Raw genomic sequence first — 19,716 nt, 5'->3', positions numbered from 1 at the left:
ATCTCTAAGATTTCTACAGACAGACAGCTTGCAACCCAAAAGAGTAAAAAACAACCTTCAAAACAATCTTCCCAATGACATTAAATGCAATTCCAACAATATAACCATACAATTTAAAAAAATTGACAAGTTGCTTGAAAATAGGGGAGGTTTAGAGTTGATGTTAGCACAGGGCTGTATAGGAAAGATATTAGGTTCGCCTCACACCCCCTCTATGGTTCAATTTTCTATCCCACAATCCTTTTCAAAATCCAGTATGGTGGAAACACATTTCTGTCCTACAGTTATGTGCGTTGTATCAAATTTTCTATAACGCCCTCTTGCGACAGCTTCCAACTGCAATGTTTTTTTCTTGTTTTTAACTAATTCTCATGAAAATATTATAATCAGTCAGTAAACCCGAAATATAGAAATTTTGTGTATATTTGTTATAATAAATAAAAACAAAACAAAGAACAGTTAGATAGATTTACAGTCAGGTCCCTGAATTCCTAGACTCAAGCACAACCTTTACCACCCTCATTGAATAGCATTTGCATGGACCCAAAGTATTATAATAATCAGAAAGCATTGTGTCCATTGAACCACGATTAGACCTACAAATTGCCCAGCCTCTTTCAACGACCAAAGAACATATCTGGGCGTGGATTGATTGACTAAGTCAGTTACGTACGTGCTTGCAATTGTTATCGCAATGCACCGAGTATTTGTAGTTTGATACTTTTGATAGTTTAGTGTATGCGCAGCTATCCTCTTACGTAAAGTGTGACACGTATGGAAATCAGTGCGTAGTTAGATTTACTGAATCAGACAAAGAACAACTTAACGTAGCCGACAATCAGACTGAGCCCCATCGGTGCTGTTCGACGCAATCACTTAGCTATTTCGTGCCAGTGCGAGGTATTTCCATAGCCAACGCTCACAAAAGACGGCAGTGTCACAGTGCATGATCCGAGTCGATGTGTATTCATATGCAAAGAGAAGCCACATGAGTTCACCTAGCTTTTGTTAAAAGTAAGGCGTAAACATAATCTTGCCTGGTATACGTCGTCTGAAAGTACACAGTAGACATGGACCACCAGGAAAGAATATTGCTTTTCCTGACAGTGTCCGTGGTCATTCTATCTTCATCCTTTGCAGGTGAGTTGTATATAAACTCGTGACTTAAAGTGTTAAAACTTTTGTCGGATACAGGAACTCTCTCCTTAAAATAACGAGCCAAATATAAGGCGGAAGTAAATTTGTGTTGATAATTTTTACCACTGTCTAGAATTTTAAAACGTCAATACAATTGCTTATTGTAAACCTTCTTCAGAATCTGTTTTCACTTATTTTTTTTTTGTTACTTTTTACACCGCATGTTTCTGAGAATTAAAACTTTTGCGTTGACTATTCGGCCTCATACAAAAATATACCCACCATTTCTTAAAGTGATAAGGTATAGGTATTACCCACTCTGGATATAGACATCTTAGAATAGCAAGGTAATAGTTACATTCCATTGTAGTGAATACGTAAAAATAAACCTTTTCGGGAAAAGTATCGCATCGCGAGATGATATTAATATCGCTGAGACAAACTATTGTGCTTAGTTCGAATCGTCCTTTTTTAAATGACCTTTCTACTTATATGTCACGGCAATATAATGGTCACGATTGACGTAATATGGCGTCGGAATTCACTGCTGCGTTGAAATCGATGTTGATATATCAAGTACGAACCCATTGTTGTTCGTTTTGGATGGCCAAGCAGTGTAGCAGTGAAAACTTACAAGAAGATTAGCATTGATAGTAAGGTTTGGTACAAAGCATTCAGACAGGGATGACTTAACACGACCGTGCGATTCCCACAAGGTCATTTCCGCATAGTTTATTTAACTTTAATTTGATTTAAACTCTTATTTTTATTTACCAGCCAATTGTCAACTAGGTTATGATGAACGTGTATTTGCTGTTTATAATGATAAAATATCGTGTGAGTCTGCTGGCCACTGTTGGGACGATGATGTAACCAGTGAAATACCTTCATGTTATTACGACGGTAAGTACAGATATAGACTAAATACTGGTTACTGTTGGGAAGACGATGTAACCAGTGAAATACCGTCATGTTATTACGACGGTGAATACAGATATAGACTAAATACTGGTTACTGTTGGGAAGACGATGTAACCAGTTAAATACCGTCCTGTTATTACGACGGTAAGTACAGATATAGAGTCAATACTGGCCACTGTTGGGAAAACGATGTAACCAGTGAAATACCTTCATGTTATTACGACGATAAGTACAGATATAGAGTCAATACTGGTTACTGTTGGGAAGACGATGTAACCAGTTAAATACCTTCATGCTATTACTACGATGAGTACAGATATAGAGTGAATACTGGTTACTGTTGGGATGACGATGTAACCAGTGAAATACCATCATATTATTACGACTGTAAGTACAGATATAGAGTGAATACTGGTTACTGTTGGGACGATGATGTAACCAGTGAAATACCGTCACGTTATTACGACGATAAGTACATATATAGAGTAAATACTGGTTACTATTGGGACGGCGATGTAACCAGTGGAATACCGTTATGTTATTACGACGATAAGTACAGATATAGAGTAAATACTGGTTACTGTTGGGAAGACGATGTAACCAGTTAAATACCTTCATGTTATTACTACGATGAGTACAGATATAGAGTGAATACTGGTTACTGTTAGGATGACGATGTAACCAGTGAAATACCGTCATGTTATTACGACGATAAGTACAGATATAGAGTGAATACTGGTTACTATTGGAACGGCGATGTAACCAGTGGAATACCGTTATGTTATTACGACGATAAGTACAGATATAGAGTGAATACTGGTTACTATTGGGACGACGATGTAACCAGTGAAATACCGTCATTTTATTACTACGGTAAGTACAGATATAGAGTGAATACTGGTTACTGTTGGGACGACGATGTAACCAGTGAAATACCGTCATTTTATTACTACGATGAGTACAGATATAGAGTGAATACTGGTTACTGTTGGGACGATGATGTAACCAGTGAAATACCTTCATGTTATTACGACGGTAAGTACAGATATAGAGTAAATACTGGTTACTGTTGGGACGATGATGTAACCAGTGAAATACCGTCATGTTATTACTACGGTAAGTACAGATATAGAGTAAATACTGGTTACTGTTGGGACGATGATGTAACCAGTGAAATGCTTTCATGTTATTACTACGGTAAGTACAGATATAGAGTAAATACTGGTTACTGTTGGGACAAAAGAGTAACCAGTGAATTGAAATATGTAGTTATAAATCACCTGGTTATTCTACCGGAGAAAAGTTGGATGCTGCCTGAATGAATGCTTAGTTTCTCAGCCTCTGTTGATAACTGTTTCGCCGTGTATTCAGAAAACGTTAGGGGCGTTTGAAAGAAAAAGACAAAATATATTTTAATTTTTTTTAAATTATTATTAAATTTAATTAATTGTAAAATTCACGCACGTTAGTCAAACCATAGACCTTAGAAAACGCTTTTTTATATGTTTGATAAGTTATGCTGCGCCAATATTCCCATTTGCCAGTGTATAACGGGTGCACTATGCTATATCTGCTCTAAATATGATGAAAAATCCACTTGTTATAATGACACAAATTTTGACAGGTCATTGTTTACGTTTAGGCAGTTTTGTTTTCTTGTAGAGAAAACTGACCATTTTTATTTCCCTTTTCTGTTTTCATAGTGAAATAAAAACTGTTAACTTTGCAATTTTTAGTTTCACTCGTATCAATAGAATGGGCTTGGCTATTCAGTTTTAATCAAATGTAATTTTTCTGATTATATTCTAACCACAAAGTTGGCTCATTTTGTGTTGCTACTCCCTGGCAGCCATGTTTGGCTTATGTAACAGGAGAGGATGTAACAGTGGTGTTGACATAGCTTTATTGTCAGTTTCACTAAGGTGTGAATTGGGTAGGGGATTATAACTAAGGTTACATGAAAGGGATACCCACAGTAGCATGTCCCTGTTTTCTAAGGTCTATGGTCAAACTCGGTGGGTATTCTTAAAACCGGAGGAGTCGTCGCCTGCGCATGTGGCCATGGAAGACGGCCATATGATTTTGCACGGTAATAACAATACGTATATTTTTGGCTGACTCACAATCCAAAAGTCAATGTGAAACTATAAAATGCTGAAAAATATTTTTAATTCTCTAAATTATTTTCAAATTACTTGATGTCGCTACTGATTACATCACTCGTATACAGATCAACTAAGAGAACATACAATATGTGTTTATTTCGAATATATTATGTTTATTGTTTGTGCATTTCAAATAATTCTATTTTTAGAATAAATACTTAGACCGAAAACTGCCAGTGAAAACTGTACGTGTAATTCATCGAAATTATTCCTTCATTGTGACATAGAGGGACTGTGATTGTGATTACCAGCCGGGTTTTGCAAGCGAGTCTAATCAGGGAGTTTCGGTGGTAATTCGTCATTACATGTTCCAACGATAACACATACCTAACATCAGCCCTAGATGGTTTCAATCACTACTTGATCTTTATTTCAACAGATACATGCAATTACGGACATTTTCGTGGAAATTTGGAGCAGTGTATAAACATGTCATTGTAAAACGAGTAGGGTGGGTATGTGGGTGCATTAGCCGGGTTGTATAACGTTACTTCACTACAATACTGCTACACTATTACAAACATTATGATGCAATTACAACTTGGTGTTTGTTTCAGACTCTTGCAATGACGGACATTTTCGTGGAAGTTTGGGGCAGTGTATTCCATGTCACTGTAAAGTTCAATGTCATAAGAAAACTGGAGTGTGTATGAGTGGGTGTGTGGATGGATACACTGGAGATAACTGTCAAACAAAACAAGGTATGATGGTTACGATGCGTGGTAATGTAGTATATCCAAAAACACAAATCCTGTGTTTCCAGTAATCCTTCCCACTAATATTTCGGGGGACTTTGAAATCGAAATGTCCAATTTATGCAAATGACCCTAAAATTACCCTCTTTATTGGGCATGGTCATTTCACGTAATTGTAAATATAACACTATTTTCATTTTCAGGATTATGTTATATTAATAACCCAGCCCAAGCGACGATAACAACACACGCTAAAACGCAAAGTCTCATGGGTAGACACTTGTTTGTAAACAATGACACGCTATGGCCATCTGACGCATGCGCAGGTGACGAATCCCCCGCTTTAAGTAACGTCATTTAACAACGAAGTTCTTCTGCGACCTAGTCTGATGCAAGAGATATCATAAACAGGTTGATTTTTTTATGATGTGTGGCAGCCCACCAATAACAAAATACATAAGCGTTTTAACATTTCCTATTTTCCGTGCATGGATGGTCCACAATATGATAGTGACAATTCTTGTATATGTCCCTACAGCTGCTCCACCGGATCAACCAGATGAGATGGAAATAGTAGCCGCAGTTGTTGTGATTATTGTCATGATTGTCATATTCTCTATTGCAACAGCGTATGTGGTCCGGGGGTAAGTAGACTTATATGTGATGATAACATTTATTTATTAATTAATTAATTAATTAATTAGTTAATTAACTTGAATGAATTAACTATTTAATTAATTAACTATTTAATTAATTTATTAATTTATTAATTTATTTATTTATTCATTCATTCATTCATTCATTCATCCATTTATCCATTCATTCATTTATTTTTTCATTTATTTATTTATATATTTATTTATTTATTTATTCACTCAGCCGAAGATGCCCTGCATGGAACAAGGATCCAAACCCTGCAACTAGAATGACGACACAGCATGAAACTAATCCTTGTACGTTTCTAGGTAACAAAACGTGCATGCATTTCGCATCTCTCCGAGTCCCCAACAAAACTCTCACAACCCCCAAGAATCAATATAATTAGCAGACAAGTAAATTTTGTAATGTTAGACATTGATATAATTCAACAGCGTTATCAAATGTTTCTTCATAAATGTTCATTTATTGACTTCCTTCCTAATTAGATGAACGACGACGACGTCCGGAGGATTTATACTGGTCAAATGAGAACACCCCTAGAACACAATTACGTAATATAAATCACGGTACTCCTCGACAGAGCCCCCGTCCGCCTGTTGCTGCTGCTGCTGACGAATTTCAAAGAAATCATATGACGTCATCGACAGACGAACACCCGAGTACTTCTAACGAAGTCGCGGTAGTAGCATCAACGGAGATTGATTCTACACACGATACAAGTCGATACGAGCGATCAAATCAATCCGTCGATAAGCCTGCTTTGCTGAACGATGAACAGGGAACGAATGGTGATGACGATGAGTTACCCCAAGTTGATGACGAGGTTGTACCCAGTGCGATGCCACAGCGCCCAGCGAACAACGATGACAAAACCACCGATGTAAAAGACGAACATCAAACTGTGGAACACGTGGGTGAACCTGAGCTACCGGTAATACAGAGTGACGAACACCAAACAGTGACACCCGTGAGTGAACCTGAGCTACCGGCAATACAGAGTGACGAACACCAAACTGTGGTACACGTGAGTGAACCTGGGCCAACGGTAATACAGAGTGACGAACACCAAACTGTGGCTCAAGTGGGTGAACCTGGGCCAACGGTAATACAGAGTACGTGTGTACATACTACAGAGGAACCCGCCCAGTTGTCTGCCGGCGAGCCTTGCAAATCAGAGAGAACTGAACCCCAACCCCCACCAGAAACGTTGGTGAAGATTTGTGATTTACCGAAGTACGTCCAAGAGAAGCGATTAACAGATTCCCTCAGAGAACAGTACAAAGTAAGTCTTTAATTGCAAATGAAACGGATATTATAATTTTATTTTCACAATTATATACCAGAAACAATTCTACAAAAGTGAAGTCGAATTGTGATTAACATTCTGAGCGCCATATTGTATTTGTATTTGTTATTAGTAATAACATTGGTGATTTAATTCTGCAGAGTTTCCCTGCCGAACCGGCTGCTGCTTGCACTACGGGAGTCCTTGCTGCGAATAAACCGAAAAATAGATTCAAGAATATAATCGCTTGTGAGTTTATATCGACATTTACGATTATACATTCAACTGTGTTTGATTTGCAATTCTGCTATTCCTATCGTTACCATGGTAACTAGTTTAAATGATACTCGTCTTCATTTTCAGATGATCATTCACGTGTTGTTCTGGAGAAGTTAGAAGATGACCCAAACTCGGACTATATAAACGCCAATTATATCGACGTAAGTTAGATATATATCTGAAAATAATGTAACTAGTTAAAGGGCAGCAGTCGTTGTGCCGCGTTCTGTTCGATATGGGACTCATAGCGACGTATACAACGCGTGTAAAATACATTGTTTATTTACATGAAATTCGAACACGCGCTGCGCGACGACAACCGCGCTTTAACCAAAAATCTCTCAGTTGCAAATGGCCGTCGATATCGCGTTAGCAGCGAGAGAGTCACGTGACAGCTACCAATCCAGTGTTCCATTCCACCGCCAACGTGTTCTATATGTGCCAAATACAAGCGACAATTTCGAAATGATAATATGGAATACTTTTTTTTCCACGATCACGTGATTTGACAGTGTAATATATAGAATTAGGCATCAACAATGATTCCTAAATTATTAAACGTGTGTGCATAATTTCGAATATTCATTCATTCATTCAAGATAACCTTGTATCGAGAACATATACATGGTTGCATATATCATGTAGTGTTAGTAAATAATTATATATTACAGGGTTACAAGAAACCAAAAGCATATATTGCGACTCAAGGTAAGTATCGTATGACACCATAACGTCACATGATATGCATTTATTGTACCGGTATTATTGTACTTCATAAAGTGTTCATGAATGTGTAACACCTTATTATCTCTGAAATACATACTCATAGTTTAGTTCATTTTCCGTTCACTGCGAGATCCCGCGTTATGCGTGAAATCGATCGGGAAATCAGGGCAAACAAAGGTCATAGCGCCGCGAAAGTATTTTTTTGAGTATTTGCGAACTTAATACTGTGATATATACATTTGATGATGGTCAATTTTGATGAAGTGAGGATATCTCAGTGCCATATTCCTCTCCGAAAGAACGGCATTTCGACATTGAACCATAAAAACGGTAATTAAAGCCGAGTTCAAAATCAAATCATTCGTTTTTTTGTACCAGACGTTTGATCCGCGTATTTCACGCATTTCGCGAGATCTTGCAGTAAACGGGAAATCACCTATTATGTTCATGACTTATATTTTGGTTAATATCGTTCATACGATTAATTGAATTATATTCATTTCTGATTTAATAGGTCCAAAGAAAGAAACAAGTCATGACTTTTGGAGGATGGTTTGGCAGGAGAAGTCCCGCACCATACTAATGGCTACCAATGTAGTGGAGTTGGGAAAGGTAAACAACTGATTATTTGTACGTCATTTTCACCAAGTTTAGCTCGTATGATATACATCTTTTAGACTACAATTTACTACATTGAGCAAATCATAAATGACACTCACATTGGCAGTTTCGCCGTTTTCAGTCACAAGCTTTCTGACAAGATGGAAAGCAAAATTAACCAAAATTAGACTCCTAGATTTTTTTAAACTGTAACTGTCAATATTTCAAACGGTATTAAAGCACTGGTTTCGGCTACAGATACGATGAAGGACACAAAGCTGGAGCTTATACACGTATTTATGCAATTTGTGAATATCAATAATCATCTGTCATTCAAATTCAAATATTTAATGGTAATTGGCCCACATTGACTACGCTCAATATGCGCACGCGCGCGTGCATTCACGCAATTGCAGTTGCCCACTTGTTCAAAATGAGACGATTGCTGAATGGATAATGTCTAACTCATTAATATTAATTAATAACTAAAATGCCACAATACCATTTCTGGGTCGATCAATTCGAATTATAATATTCATTTTGATTTATAAAAAAATGTATATTTTTTTATTACGTTTATAACGATGACAGCTTTCTGGCCTTCAACTGTGACCTGTCAATATTACGTTATATTAGTATATGATTGTCATTGTACTGAATTTCTAGCGCGGCATTTGTGGTATGAATCCTCATATATATCCCACTCAGGCTGTTTATATGTTCAATAACTGATGTTGCTGGCCATTCTGATAGCGACATGTGACATTGAGATCAGTTGTACCACAGTCACTCTACTAGGAGAATGACTGTGAGTTCACCAAATGATGTATAATGTCAACTACCTACTCCCATCCAGGTTAAGTGTTACAAATATTGGCCTAAGATGTCAGCCGGAGAGACCTTCTATGGTGGCCTGTCTGTCATTAATTTACACGAAGATACTTATCCTGATTCTGTCGTAAGGACGTTCAGGTTAAAAAAGGTCAGTGTTATAATTCATATACGTAGTATATTCAAACTTTTCAAGCCAATAGTCAATTGATGTAATTATAATTGCAATTGTAAATCCTTTATATAGTGTGCTGACCATGGGAAAGGGCATAATCACATAAAAGCTAGCAGGTCAATATTTTCTGAGGTCATATCATGTTGTCAGACGCAGTATTTTAACTACCGGTACCAACAACACACTTTTTGTTATGTACACAGAACGACGGCGGAGAGGTTCGCAAAGTCAAGCATTTTCATTTCACCGCTTGGCCGGACAAGACAGTGCCGATGTATCCTTCCGCAGTGTTGACTTTTCTGTCAAGAGTGAAATCTTTCAATCCACCGAATTCGGGACCGATCATTGTAAATTGCAGGTGAGAATGTTGAACTTAATTTTTATTTTTAATTTTAAATAATGTGCATTACGCAGTGCTTCGACTCGAAACATTTTATTGTCAATGTGTGGCGATTCTTCGTTGAAAATCAAATTCAAAACAAAAATTACAAAATTACATCAAGCTACCAATGACAATCTCTCGTTAGTGCCGGTGTTGGTCGTACTGGTACGTTCATCACTATTGACTCCATGCTAGAGATGGCAGAAGCTGAAGGTCAAGTTGATATCTACAATTTTGTCAAGAATTCAAGAAAAGACAGGACATATTTTGTTCAAGTATTTGTGAGTGACTGTTTAATAGATTTTGAATTACAGATTGAAAAAAAATAGTCATCTAGTTTTTGCTAGTAATGAATATAACAACAATAACATGCTCCCTCTGGAGACAAGAGTTTCAGTGACGTCGAAATGTCGTAGATGGGTGTACGAACAATCTACTATGGTAATATGCTTGGTTTTGTAGTCATTCGTTATATAGAATATAATAAATAACGAAAAACGGTGTATTTATCGACGGGCAGCCAATGATCAAAACAATATCGACAATGTGAACGTCGCTGTCGTATTTACGTCATATGTATGCGCCGGCGCTAGAGGGCGCGGTTGATATTGTAAGTGTGAATTTTACTAAAATTAAACTTACATCAAAGATGCTAAATTGTTCGAGGCCCGCAAACAACTATTCTATGTTGCTCGTAACGCGAAGTTACTGGTACATTAAACTGTCAACTGAACATCGAGTCACAATATAATTTGGGTACGGTTTCTAAAATATGGGCGTGGTCGTTTTTGTAACTCGGTTTTTTCGTTTACTCGATGTCCGTAACTCGAACGATTCAACATCTCCTTACATCAAATAATAAATGATGATGGTGTATGTGGTGTATTTGTTAGGACCAGTACGACTTTATACACACCGCCATTTTAATATCCACGGTATGTGGAATCACCGAAACGACTAAAAATGGATTCAAATCAAAGATAGAGGTTCTTAAAATGAAAGATGCGAACACAGGACTGACTGGATTTCAACAAGAATACAAGGTACGTTACTAGCATATATTATGTAATGTGTGACCGGGTGAGTCGTCAGCACTGGTGACGCAATATTTCTTTGAGCTTAGCAGGGTTAAATTTTATTCTTTATTCTTTTATAAGAATCTTGAAATAGTTTGTCCCATCCCCACCGAGAAGCAGATGAAGGCTGCCGTCTCAGACGAGAATGTGAAAAAGAACAGGTACAAGGACAGCTCTACGCTGCCACGTAAGTACATATGTTGTTGAATAAGCCATGTAAAACAATATAAGCAAATTACAGCTGGGATCTCGTTGTGAACGAGACTGCCGCGAGACTTGTTTTGCCCCTAAAACAGTGTTCTATTCTCTCCCTATCCTCCTACTCAGAGCTCCTTTCGGTTAGATCACCGAATGTATCTCTGCTACCACACACCGCCATTTTGTGGTGAAACACCACAAGACTTTTACTACGCGTATCATTTGCGTATCTTTGTTGTTAGAGGGCTCTCGTGTTGATTTATTCCTACTGGAAAACAAGGCGTAAACTGTAAACGCGTAAACAAATATAAATACCCGTGTACATAGATCAGTAGACCGTTGTGTCGTCACAGAAAGCGCTGTCTCAGCAAATACCTCATTCTCCTTCCCAGAGATCCTTGGGGCCTAAACCGAAAGAGCACTGAAATATATATTCGTAGAAATAGAACTCTGCCTGGAAGATTGTGGAACACTATTTAAAATGCAAAAACAAGTCTCGTGGTTCTCTCGTTCTCAACGAGACCCCAAGCGATCATTTGCGTCAGAGATAAGTTACCCGCATCAGCTACCGATTTGTTGCTTCATTCACGACTTTTCACTGGGCTGTGTGGCAATTGTGTTTATCTTTTTATTATGTCTATTATTCATGTCCATATCTTAAGGTGTACTTTAGATCGCTCAAAGGTATTTAGGAAAGTATCAATGAACACGAATCGTATGCATATTATATTTCGTCGTTAGATGCGTTAACCAATCACCCGAAATATTACGCATGTTATCATAAATATTGTGTAATAAATTGTATAACATGTAATTATTGTTACAGTGGACTTCTATCGACCCCGTTTAATGACACGTATAGACGACGAGCAGTCGACTGATTATATCAATGCTAGTTTTGTAACGGTGAGTCAATAGAAATCATATATTGGTAGTGACGCTGCTCTGACGTGATATTAGTATAAAACGTCTCTATTAGACTGAGACCTCCATGCCACGATTAAGTAAGTGTATGCAGTTATGCGACGGTTCCACTATACGCCTCCATCCCTCGTCTGTTTTGAATGTTTGTAATTGTTTACGATTTATTACACCACACACATTTTTACACGTGTTTGAATGTAGGTCATCGCATTGTGTATTCATAACTATATTTGCTCGTACTATTTCAGTGTTATTCCCGCAAAGATGCATTTCTTGCAACACAAATGCCCTTGTCAAACACTATCGTCGATTTCTGGAGAATGGTTTATGACTATCGATGTTTCAATATTGTTATGCTGAATGAAATCGACACAGATGACATGGTAAGACCAGCTCGATTCTATGGTTTAAGGAGATATTAACAATTTGGCTATTGTGACATAGTTGAAAGTCAAATATTCAGTATAGGTTTGAGGGGCGTTGTTTGTATTCAATGCGAACACAGCTTAATCATCCAAAGACCAGAATGTGTTGTATAATAAATCCTGCTGTTGACTACAGAATCTGACATCTGGTTACATGTACGTATATAAGTACATTTCATTAAGTCAATTCATGGCACATGCGCACTATCGTTAATACGTTACTTCATTCACAGCTCCAAACCAACTTTTTGGAACAATGGATGCGACAGGGTTTAAATTGACACTCTTGGGGTTCGCTGGTTCCCGGCGTCCCTTGCGAATGATAAGTTGGGCCACAGTCCCACTATAGACGGGCTGTGGTAGGGCGCAGGTAACTATTAATCGCCAAATTGTGCCACTGGGTCGGGAATCCGGCCTAAAGACACTTGACTAAGTGAAATGATTTGAAAACATTCTAACATTCGTTTTCCGTAAACAAGTCTTCAACACTGCAATAACGCTATACCCATACAGCTTGTCAGCTTGCAATATTTCAGATGGTTCTGACATTTCTCACTGTTTCTATGCAAATTAATAACAAACGAAACAAGAAAGTGATGGAGCAATCATAATGCTAGAACCATTACTAGTTACCAGTCTATTGTGGATTGGTGTGCCACGACACTTGAGGTGGAAACCAGCCAAACTAATGGGGGGCGAGAAGTCTCGTGTCTTGCTCGCTCTCAACGAGAACTGGGCGGACATTTTCGATTATAGTGCAATGCCTCTTAAAATATGTTAAATATATAACCGGGTGATATGATTCCCGAAAGTAGTGGCATATTCAGAATTTTCATTCAATAAAATATTTTACATTTTCACCGTTTTTCCTACAGAAACAAGGACAATACTGGTCTGACGACAGCGCTTCAATTCACGGCCCATTTATCATTGATGTAACATCAACTGTAAAACATGACAACTATATTCAACGAACATTTTCACTTACAAACTCCAAGAAAGTGGTATGTATCCGTATTGTACATAGCATAACATACCGTGCTGGTGTCATGAATTAGTTTTCGCGTATCTGTAGTCCGACTTGTTTAGCTGATTAACTAGTGAATGGCTGCGTTATAACTGTCATCATTTAGGTTCATGCGAGGTCCTGGACGGAACTTGACTCACTGATTTGGAACTAATTACGATATAACCGTTGCCATCCGGACCGCTATTTCTGACAGTTGGTATTTGCAGTTAGTAATATAGTGAACGATTAATAAAAAAATATGACGTGTTCAGTACTTAGTTTGATAGGCTATGTGTAAAATGAATGTGTGAAGGCCACGCCTTAGAGTCTTTAAACTCCTTTGTAATTGGTTGAGATTTTGAAAGTGAAAAAAGGAGTTTTAGTTGGTCTTGGCGAGAACACCACGAGAGACGCAGTCTGGGTCAGCCTTGCGAGAGTCTTGGGGACATTTCCCCAGGGCGCTGTGTCTTATAGAGTACTCGACTGACCGACTAAAGACGAGCGTTGATACGTATTTCGTTGTGTGTGTCTATTTGACTGTAAAGCTAAAATGACGTCCCCGGTCCGGTACCTCAAGCAGACGTGATATAGAGACAGACGAGATTCCCACTGACACGTATTGGAGAACCCCAGAGGAGAAGAATTTCCCCCTCATACTGGTTCAATAAAACAATTACCTGCATGGGTAACACTGGATATACATCTTACAGTTTTAACGGCGGATTTGATTTTACAGCATTCAGTTGACAATAATGAACAAAATGGCTGGCTTGATGACGCAACTTTGACAATAATGAAAAAAATTGCTGATTTTATAACTTGACCGAAAGTGACCGCAATGTTTGATCAATGACGTAACATAGAACATTAATAAACAAAATGGCTGACCTGACGGCGAAACAAACGGACGCAAATAAATACAATGGTTGATTTGATAACGTAACTTGACGAACATGAAGATAAATGGTGATTTGTTGCCGATGACATGCCGAGGACACGCCGATGACATGCTGATGACACGCCGGTGACATGCCGATGACACGCCGATGACATTCCGATGACACACCGATGACACAAATGAGAAAAATAGCTGATTTGATAACATACATCACCCGGATAAAGCTGAGCAGAATGCCTGAATCAATGACGTACATGACAATGACAAACATATCTCATTACACTGTGCCCGCGGATAGTATATTGGTAAAAGCATGACGTATCTGAATATGTAGGCATTCACAACAGTGTTTGTGTGCAAACGTACGTTTAAATAAGATGAATATGATTTCCCCATAAATTATATTTGCGAATTGTTCTAGGGTGTAGAGCCACGTGTCATTGGTCATTTTCAAGTTATAAATTGGTCACAAGATTCAGATGTCCCAATAGCCAAGGGTGTACTAGCAGAGGTTATGCAACAAGTGGAGAACTCACAACATCAATATGGCAATGGGCCAATCGTAGTGCAGTGCAGGTAAGCGTGGTCAATCGTTATGATTTATATACCGGTATATATATGCACGAAGGCAGCACAGCGGAAGTATCTTTGAACTTATTTGTGTCTTTCTTCTTTCCGGTCAAACCATGGTGGCAACCATGTTTGTTTTTTTATTATCAAAGGACGCTTACGCGCGTAATCATTCCATATTAGGAATTCGCATTTTCTTATACGGTAGGATGAAAATACCCCATAAAATACCGCAAAATTACGGCTCGCTGTAACTTATTGCGTTACGATGACGGATGTATAATAATGAACATTAATTTAAAGATCCTTTCTCAATTAAAACATCCAGAAATCAGTACTATCGCTATTGTATGTGTTGCATAATGTGCATATGTTACATTTGCATAACGTGTCACATATATACGTTGCATATATTTGCATATGAAATGCACATATGCGCATATTCCTTGCAATCATTTCCACATGTTTAACATACATTTACGAACATGTTGCATGCATTTCTTTTTGCATCACATACATCATTCATGTGTATATGTCGTGAAACTGGTTCAAATATTGTGGAATACTTGCGTCTGGTGCAATGGGTGGTTATTCCTTAATTACCAAGTAATATACTGGCGTGTTCTACTGAAAGTATATCGAATGTAACGATGTTCATTTCAGAAACGGTTCAGGGCGAAGCGGCATATTCTGTGCTTTAATGGCCACATGTGCTCGGATGAAAGCAGAACAAATTATTGACGTATTCCAAGCCGTGAAGACAGTGCGTGATAATAGAACGGGTATGGTTGAGTCGGTGGTAAGTGAAATCTACAATTCTACAGTGACATCTATTTGTGGTTTCTTTAGAAAACTATGTGAGAGTAATACAGTGAAAGGCACAATGCTTATAAATGTATTTATACAAATTTGTAAAAGGCGTTCGCAAGCTTTAATTCAACTTCAAATATATAATAATGATTGGCTGAAGCATATGTACCCATGATGTGCGCACGTGCCTGACATAGCAACTGGAAAATTGATGTCACAATGCCATTTCCGGGTTGTTCAATTTGAGTTCTAACATCCATTTCGATTTATAAAAATATATATATTAGTAAAACGTGTATAAAGATCGCAGCTATATACGCTTTACTGTAAACACTATGGTTATGAGAGTGACACGCCGTGTTCTGTATAGAGAGTATAGACACTACTGATTGCTATGATTTGTTACACTATGTATTTTTATATTGTTACAAATAGAGTAACACTGTTATACTCTTACGTTCAATAATATTAGGATCAGTACATACGCTGTTACGAAGAAGTATTGTCATACGTCGAGTGCATTGACGAAGAAGGTAATTTTATAGTGGGTATTATAGTAGTGGTGTGGTGTGGTGTGGTGTAGTGTGATTTGGTGTTGCGTGGTGTAGTCTAGCGTAGTGAAGCGCAGTGCAGTGCAGTGTAGTGTAGTGTAGTGCAGTGTAGTGTAGTGTAGTGTAGTGTAGTGTAGTGTAGTGTAGCGTAGCGTAGCGTAGCGTAGCGTATCGTAGCGTAGCATAGCATAGCATAGCATAGCATAGCATAGCATAGCATAGCATAGCATAGCATAGCATAGCATAGCATAGCATAGCATAGCATAGCATAGCATAGTGCAGTGCAGTGATACTAGCCTGAGAAATTCGTCATTAATTGCCTAGCATTATTTTTTTTTCAGACTGACAAAGACTGAGGAAGTTGAAAAAAGACATATAAAGACAATTACTATTAAGCCTGCTGCCACATACGCTGAGCGTGATTTTTATCTAATTTGTAACAATTGTTTCCATTTTTCTTTATGTTCCTAACACTCGAGAAAATGAAAGTGAAAAGAATTTAATAATTATTTAAAATGTTATCCATTAATTATCATGTATATTTCATTATCATACATTAGCATGTACAATATACCTAACTATACCAATCTCCAGAGCCCCGTGACTAAGAACTCGCTACACTCTGTACATATATTGGTTTGTAATTAGCAAACATCAATATTCTGTAAATACAAAATAGCATGTTTGCCGAACTGTACTTAATTCCCATTATATCAATTAGTGAACTTACCACTTAATCTCGTTTTCTATGAAAATCGTATACAAGAGTTTTCAATATATGCAAATGAATCTAGAATATATGTGATGTCCCACTCGTTATACACTACGGCACAACGCCTAGCTACGACGGAAAGTAATATATCGCCACGGTCAATCCACATCAATACTACAAATAACTTTGCCAGTGGTAAAGTCGATAGCGAAATTAACATGTGATCGGCAGATTACGCGTGAAACACGCGGCAGCGATTGCAGCCATCACGTTAGAAGTCGGTGATATGTCAACATCATGTCAATTATCTGAGATCATGTGATTATATAAAAATCTTCGCACCCATCCAATAATAATAGAGGTTTTGTATTTCTCGGACGCTCATGACACCGCATAGTGGGTGTGACGTTTGCACATATTTGAGATATTTCTGTCGTTGTAACTAGACGTTGGTGTATTGCCGCACTGCGAATGGTACCTCACATATTCATATATATCCGTGACATTTTACAATTAAACGTCCATTTAGCGATGTAAAATTTATATATGGAATGTTTTAGTTGTTCTATGAGTACACGTTTGTATTTCCTGTGTGTGGGGGTTTTCAGTTAAATTCAGGTGGATCGCGACACTTCGCAGTCTGTGACTCGACGCTCAACTTCTAACGTACGACACTAACATTTTAGTTTTTTGGGGCATGTTTGATAGAAAGAAATATGACTTATTGTAAAATAAAAACTTTTATTTCGACAACAAACATGGCAGTGCTAGTTAGAAACAATAATTAAAACGATATTGCGCATGCGCCGCAAATTACCTGCACGTACAGGCAAATCTGGGCGCATGCGCAATTGCGTTCTACTTAATTTCATTGAAGGAATATTGCTATGTCTTCTAGCGAAACAACGTTTTTATATTACTTATTATTTTATATAACTCATACTCGATTGGGCAAATTACGGTACTTACACAATTTTTCAAACATTTCAAAAATACTTAAAATTGAATTACCCAAAAGGCCTCTTGGAGGACTACTCTACATTGAGCGTTGTAGACAGTGAAGATTTATAATGTACTAAATAATTATATATATTTTTTGTAATATCTAATTTTAAATACAATTTTGTTATTGGTTTGAAACTATTTTCTTATAAGCGTGTGTAAAATGGATTAGAATATGTGCACTGACATGTGGTGAATACCTCATTAAAAACTAATACGAACTTTGCGCCGGTATATAATTCTGCCTTCGTGCCACGCTTGCTATTCAGTCAATTCCCGTCTTACCAACATCATACGGGAATTGCTGAAATACGCTAGCTAAAGTATTGATGGTTTACCTATTATGAGGGCATGCGCAGAATGTATCGGAAAAAGTGACACGTATCTCGTTGAAATATACCCAGTCTAATTGGTACGAAACTACACCGCACCGCACCGCACTGCACTGCACCGCACCGCACCGCACCGCACCACACTACACTACACTGCACTGCACTGCACTGCACCGCACTGCACTGCACTGCACCGCACCGCACCGCACCGCACCGCACCGCACCGCACCACACTACACTACACTGCACTGCACTGCACTGCACCGCACCGCACTGCACTGCACTGCACTGCACCGCACCGCACCGCACCGCACCACACTACACTACACTGCACTGCACTGCACTGCACCGCACTACACTGCACTGCACCGCACCGCACCGCACCGCACCGCACCGCACCGCACCACACTACACTACACTGCACTGCACAACACTACACTACACTGCACTGCACGACATCACCCCACGACATACATCATATTACAATTCACTCTTTAGAGTGTTGATAAATATACTTAATAAATGCAAAAATGCAAAATCCCCAATCGACCTAAACAGGTGATAAATGCATCGCCCTATAATATAACCCTTGCAATCGGGTCACGTTACGTCATTAGTTGTGACCTGACATCACTGATTGACAATCTTCCAATTGGGGAACTTGATAATTTTGTTGAGCGGCATTCGAATTTGATTATTCGGTAAAAATCTGATTTTGTTCACCACGTGAGATAACAATTCTTCGTCAATATAAATAATGATTGGCAAATAAGAACATTATATGCTAGACTAGACTAGATGACGTAAAAATCTACGAATAATAGACCACTCTTGACTTTACTCAGTATGGCAGGATTCCAGGATAGTTTTAAACATGTATCCAAGATCTTTTTGTTCACGATACCTCCTCACTATTTTCTCTTGTGTTAGCGTTCGCTTCGACGCCGCGTCCGGAGTGTTGGTTCTACCGCCGCGTTCATCGTTTCATATCCGATGCGCGCACGTTCCTAAAATCGTTAGCGGCGTTCTACTAATGTACCGCTTTCGAAAATTCCCCACTCTTGACAAAAATGAGCCGGAAACGATTGAAACATGAGGAGCGTTCAGTTTACTCGCATTCAATGGTAGATTTGTTGGACCCAAAGTTCCATGAAAATGAGACTGAATGCGGAGACGAAAACCGTTTAAAGAGGCGTACTCGGTCACGACAGAAAAATGGCGATCCATCGTTCGGTCACTGCAAACAACATAGTTTGAAAAGATCTCGTAGCGATGTAGTGTATTCGTGGTGTAGACGTAAACAACATAAACCTGGTAGTCAGAATGGAGGACGTTCTATCACCGGGAACCAAG

At 38.3% G+C, this 19,716-nt stretch overlaps 1 protein-coding gene across 4 annotated transcripts; it reads left to right on the top strand.

The window, feature by feature from the left end:
* The first annotated feature begins 804 nt into the window (after window positions 1–804).
* Window positions 805–18,257, top strand: LOC102804874 (receptor-type tyrosine-protein phosphatase epsilon-like). Of its 4 annotated transcripts, none has more exons than XM_085503310.1 (22): window positions 805–1,140; window positions 1,915–2,040; window positions 4,781–4,924; window positions 5,457–5,562; window positions 5,798–5,871; window positions 6,064–6,860; window positions 7,025–7,112; window positions 7,227–7,303; window positions 7,814–7,850; window positions 8,383–8,480; window positions 9,325–9,450; window positions 9,678–9,832; window positions 10,002–10,137; window positions 10,750–10,899; window positions 11,014–11,119; window positions 11,957–12,036; window positions 12,303–12,437; window positions 13,355–13,483; window positions 14,808–14,962; window positions 15,620–15,755; window positions 16,239–16,299; window positions 16,659–18,257. In XM_085503310.1, the coding sequence occupies exons 1-22, from the start codon at window positions 1,071–1,073 to the stop codon at window positions 16,661–16,663; spliced, it is 2,991 nt and encodes a 996-aa protein (XP_085359436.1). In that variant the 5' UTR covers window positions 805–1,070; the 3' UTR covers window positions 16,664–18,257. The 4 variants fall into 4 exon arrangements, with proteins under 4 accessions (XP_085359436.1, XP_077861657.2, XP_085359437.1 ...); XM_078005531.2 differs by having other exon boundaries at window positions 5,798–5,883; XM_085503311.1 differs by lacking the exon at window positions 4,781–4,924 and having other exon boundaries at window positions 5,798–5,883.
* The last annotated feature ends 1,459 nt before the right edge of the window (window positions 18,258–19,716 follow it).

The sequence above is a fragment of the Saccoglossus kowalevskii genome, chromosome 9, assembly GCF_978046115.1.
Source record: "Saccoglossus kowalevskii chromosome 9, keSacKowa6.1, whole genome shotgun sequence".
Taxonomy (NCBI): Eukaryota; Metazoa; Hemichordata; class Enteropneusta; family Harrimaniidae; genus Saccoglossus; species Saccoglossus kowalevskii.
The sequence above is the reverse complement of the archived record's forward strand: the minus strand, read 5'-3'. Positions and strand labels throughout refer to the sequence as shown.